Source organism: Scylla paramamosain, chromosome 27 (assembly GCF_035594125.1).
Source record: "Scylla paramamosain isolate STU-SP2022 chromosome 27, ASM3559412v1, whole genome shotgun sequence".
NCBI classification, from domain to species: Eukaryota; Metazoa; Arthropoda; class Malacostraca; order Decapoda; family Portunidae; genus Scylla; species Scylla paramamosain.
Genome location: NC_087177.1, coordinates 5,775,001 through 5,780,000, shown reverse-complemented (window position 1 = coordinate 5,780,000; position 5,000 = coordinate 5,775,001). Strand labels below are relative to the sequence as shown.

The following is a 5,000-nucleotide window of genomic DNA, read 5'->3' as shown; positions in this document are numbered from 1 at the left end:
GTTCCGTCAGCACAAGAGACAGTCTGCAGCGTTTGTCACTTTCATGTTAACTGATAGTATTTATTTAGAGTTAAAAAAGAAAAAGAAAAATGTTAACATCAAGCACCTCTGTCTCAAACACAAACACACACACACACACACACACACACACACACACACACACACACACACATAAAAAAAAAGGCACTCATACTTTTTGGCATAATTCACCCCACCAAAACCGTGAGAAAAATAACCACAGTGTTCCAATTTTCCGTGGTTATCAAAATAATTAGATATCGTCAACTTTTGCAGCAAAGAGTTGTGGGGGAAAATTTTGTGAACAATTCTGTGCTCGGAAAACATGTGACAGCAGCTGTGTTTTGGTAGCAACTGTGTAATCAAACGTCCATCAGAGCTACTCGTATCAAACAAGAGAGGGAATCAGGGAACACGTCCACCGTTATGAAGCTGATTTGATTTGATTTGATTTGATTTGATTTATTGCCATAATATTACATTTATAAAGAATACACACAACAAATAACTGGCCTAGTCTGCCAAACCATAAATGGCTCATTTGCAGACATAATGAACAATATCATATTTTACATATCTGACGATAGACAAGACAAATAGCTTAACTAGTCATCACACTCGTTATCATACGCACATCCCCATCAGGTAACTCGAAGCAACAGGAAAATTTAGTGAAATAAAAGTGAAATTAAGATATATGTGAGCACAATCTCATAAACTTATATATTCTTAGAAAGTCAGTGAAAAAGAAAAAAAATAACTAATGAAACGACTGCCTTCTTTTCCATTCTTCACAGATAAAATTACACTTTTTAGAGCATGCCTTTGCAGTCCTTCACTATCTCTTAGTTATATTAAAAAGAGGAGCTTATCACAAATAGATTTCTCTGGACCAAAATGTTTGCTGCTGCGTTTTTTTTTTTTTTTTTTCACTTGTGTCCCTTTGTGTTACTTTCACTATTACATGTTCATGGCATACACTGGGCAATGGATTTTTCTTTTATTCATAACCTTAATGCACACCTGACACCAAATGATTAACAAATTTCTTTAATAGTTAAAAAACCTAAACATATCATATAATCCTCTCCTTCTCCAGCTGTACATTTATCAAGGTTAAAATGAGGAAGACTGCATTGCAAAACACAGGAATTTACTACAGCCCACCTCCAGTAATGAAAAGAGGAAAACAGGATGAAACACTCTTTGCAGATTACACCATTATTAAAGAATAAAACTTAGCATAATAATAAAAACGGCAGAGTTATTACTATCAACACGAGAGAGAGAGAGAGAGAGAGAGAGAGAGAGAGAGAGAGAGAGAGAGAGAGAGAGAGAGAGAGAGAGAGAGAGAGAGAGAGAGAGAGAGTGGAGCGAGGGGGGATTACAATAAAGACAGACACAGTAGTAACACGGAACAATATTTTGTACAGGTGAGTGCAGTAAGCATTCGTGCAACTAAAGGAAGAAAGGTAAAGCAAGGAGGAGGAGGAGGAGGAGGAGGAGGAGGAGGAGGAGGAGGAGGAGGAGGAGGAGGAGGAGGAGGAGGAGGAGGAGGAGGAAAAAAAAAGAAGAGGACCAAGAACAAGAACATGAAGAACAAGAAAAGAAGCACAAGAAGATCGATAAAAAGTTAATAGAAAATGTTTAGTGTTCACATATACATAAGCTGTTCATGACACACACCTCTGGAACCACGCTAACTGCTCGTCACTTTAATACCTTGACCAGTCCTATATAAAAAGGTACGCATATTCTAACCCATACAGTTTACTTTCCATTCATCTGCATTTAAATAGCTGAGTGTAAAAGATCCTCAGGTCAATACTCCGCCATATAATAAATTTTCTTCTCTATCGAACACTCCTTCACAACGTTCCAAAATCAGTGACTCCCTTTGTTCCCCTTTTCGTGTCCCATTAGCTTTCAAAGGCTGCGGTGCTGAAACTTAAGAAGATAATGAAATATCGCACAAGTTCGAAGGCATTATGAAAGGATATAAAAACTTGCTAGGTGGCGGATACAGCGTCTTAATTAAAATATCACCTTAATCAAACTGAGACTACTAATTTTGATATAAAAAAGATAAAAAGACTGATCAATTTAATTCGCATCTTTATTTGTTATTATCTAGTGAAAATTTTGATGTTTTAAGAGAGAGAGAGAGAGAGAGAGAGAGAGAGAGAGAGAGAGAGAGAGAGAGAGAGAGAGAGAGAGAGAGAGAGAGAGAGAGTGTGTGTGTGTGTGTGAGTGTGTATGTGTGTATGTGCTTACGTTTAGATCTGTGTGCGTGCATAAGTGTGTGCGTGCTAGCGAACAAAGAAACCATTTTGTTTGTGCGCGTGCGTTTCCTGTATGACGGTGAGGTTTCCAGGTACACGGGGGCAGGTCACCGCTCCTCCCTTTGCTGCCCAACGGCCGGAGACAAACACGAGGCAGTGGATGTGGATGAGATATTGCAAATCAAGGCAGGGACATCAATTAGCAGCATTACGCTAAGCTGTGTTCATTCGTTTTCTTTACCTCTGAGCGAAAACAGGGTCTGTGTTGCTTCCGCGCACTGATAATGAAGGGGAGACAAATCCACGAGAAAACACAAAAGTCACCAGTACTTATGCAGGAAGGAATTCACAGATACGCCCTAACCTAAGAGTCTGTTCACGTCAGTATTAGGACAACCTCATCGACTTCCAATGCGCAATTACTTCCAATTATATCCGTGTGATTTTGTATTCAGCAGGCAATGGCTATTAGAGAAAACCATCGCCAGCTGCCCATGATTATTAGGAAAGCGAAAGAGGAGGAATATTTGTACCAGGAGCGCATCTCGCACCTCATGTTTACCAAAACTCTGCCGGAGCAACAGTACACACACACACACACACACGTTATACGGGCATCTTTAGAAACACCAAAAACGATAACAATAATTTCAGATATGCTGATGACAAGTGAGAAAAAAATACAGTCACCCAACTTGTACTGCGTCAATACTTGTAATGAAAAGGAAAACAAGAAAATCAGAAAATGCTTAAGAGATTCCCCGTGTAACGCTGCTCTTAATGTTCTTTTACATCTGGCAATTAGAGTGCAAGGACTGTGTTCTGTGGCACAATTTGACTACTGCCACACCCTCCTGGACAAAAATCGAAAACATCAGCCTATGAAAAGATAATTCCTGAAGTTAGGCGGGGCTTTACTGAAACCAGAAGCCTTTTAAGGTTGGAGGTCAGAGGCTGGCGATAAGACTTCATTAGGAAGAACTGGAAGCTATAAGAATTAAGGCCCAGGAGGAAGAAGGAGGAAAAAAATCACGGAAAGTTGAATTTTTGCTAAGAGTTTGAGAAGAAATTACAGTTTTAGGAATTCGAAAGATTGTGCGGCACCTGTGTTGAAAAGAGATAGAAAATAAAACATTAAAATTTTTAGATATAGTGTTTGATTTATCCCAGAAGTTATGAGAGGAGTATGAAATTGTAAATAACACCTTTAGATATCCTTACCTCTCTCTCTCTCTCTCTCTCTCTCTCTCTCTCTCTCTCTCTCTCTCTCTCTCTCTCTCTCTCTCTCTCTCTCTCTCTCTCTCTCTCTCTCTCTCTCTCTCTCTCTGTGTGTGTGTGTGTGTGTGTGTGTGTGTGTGTTGAAAAGAGGGCAAAGCCTTTCCAATAACTTGAGGATCAGCATGGGGCACAATTACCATACAGTCCAGGGCGCAAAGGCGGAAGTCTCACGCGCAAATAATCATTCCGTGGGAACAGAGAAGAGTACAGCCTCAGGTGATGAAGTGGCTGAGTAGTAGTTATATAGAGGCGCACTGCATAATGCTGTATAAGGTTTTTGTGACGGTTAACCAGATCAGTGGCAGAAGGAACGGAATAAGAAATTTAAGATAAAAATATACTAATCTTTCCAAATTTTAGAGAGCAGAGTAATATATACTGAAGAGCATGAAGGAATGGAAAATAGAGTAGCGAGGCAAACATAATATTGTGCCTTAAGTATTGAGAAGACGTACAAAGAAGAAAGCGAGGACCAAACATAAAAAAAGTAGTTTCCTCATTGAAGAGAATGAGGAAATATCAAATATAATTAGAGGTATGGAGAATATAATGGAGGAAACTAGTTTTCCTTCTGGAGGGGAGAGAGAGATTCCAGTAATTAGCTGGTTGTCATGGTCAATAGTTAAGTAACAAACCACACTCATTTCCTCTGTAAATAGCGTTTTTCTCAATCTTACGTCCTCTGATCTGACAGTCACCTTACGAAACCTGACAACTGATATACTCGCAGCTCAGAGGACTTATCACTGAACATAAACGCTGAATGTAGTGGGAGTAAGTATGGCAGGTTACTTGGCTTCTGACCACGATTGTATACTAGTGAACGCCAGGGAAGTGAAGTAACAGAGGCGCGTGTGGAGCAGGGGACTTACATTACTGATGAAGAGCGTCCCATTGGGCAGCACGTAGCGGCGGGCGTCATCGACATTATTTGTTTCTTTGACCCATGTAACATTAGCCACTCCGTGCTCAGTCTCGATTGGTTTGCAGGGAATGGTCGTGTTTTGTTCTTTCATTGTGATGGTGCACATTGGCGGGAGCACCTCGAAGCCCAGGCCCAGGGAGTTGAGCTCTGCAAAAGAGGAGAAGAAAAGAATGTTAAGACGTGTCATTTGCCACACATGCACATAACGAAGGAAGGTAAGGGGCTGACACAGTACGCTGACACACACAAAAGCTTGCTGACACTTGTGAAAGACAGCAGCGTCAGGAAAAATTATTTCCAAGTGAGCACCTGAGCGATAAGTGATCCAAGACGCCGAGTGTCCACCAAGGGTGTTTTGTGAGAGAAGTGTGTAGTCAAGACGAACCCTTCTGCCACACTTAACAGGAATACAAGATGAAATAAAAAGTAAAATTCAACCAAACTTTATTGAGAAAGACTGCATCCTTGCTTATAAGATTTTTCACTTGCTACAGTAG

General features: G+C 40.3%; 1 protein-coding gene across 8 annotated transcripts in view; it reads right to left on the bottom strand.

Annotated features, from left to right (window-relative positions):
* The window catches only part of LOC135114079 (protogenin B-like), a 45,621-nt gene extending 40,794 nt beyond the window's left edge, over positions 1–4,827 (bottom strand). For 3 of the 8 annotated variants that reach the window (XM_064029759.1, XM_064029760.1, XM_064029767.1), the window contains exon 1: positions 4,451–4,819. In XM_064029759.1, the coding sequence (XP_063885829.1) occupies positions 4,451–4,690 (240 nt within the window). In that variant the 5' untranslated portion in view covers positions 4,691–4,819. Of the gene's footprint in view, positions 1–4,450 lie in introns of all 8 variants that reach the window. The other 5 variants (XM_064029761.1, XM_064029765.1, XM_064029766.1 and 2 more) reach the window with 5 other exon arrangements.
* Positions 4,828–5,000: the final 173 nt, after the last annotated feature.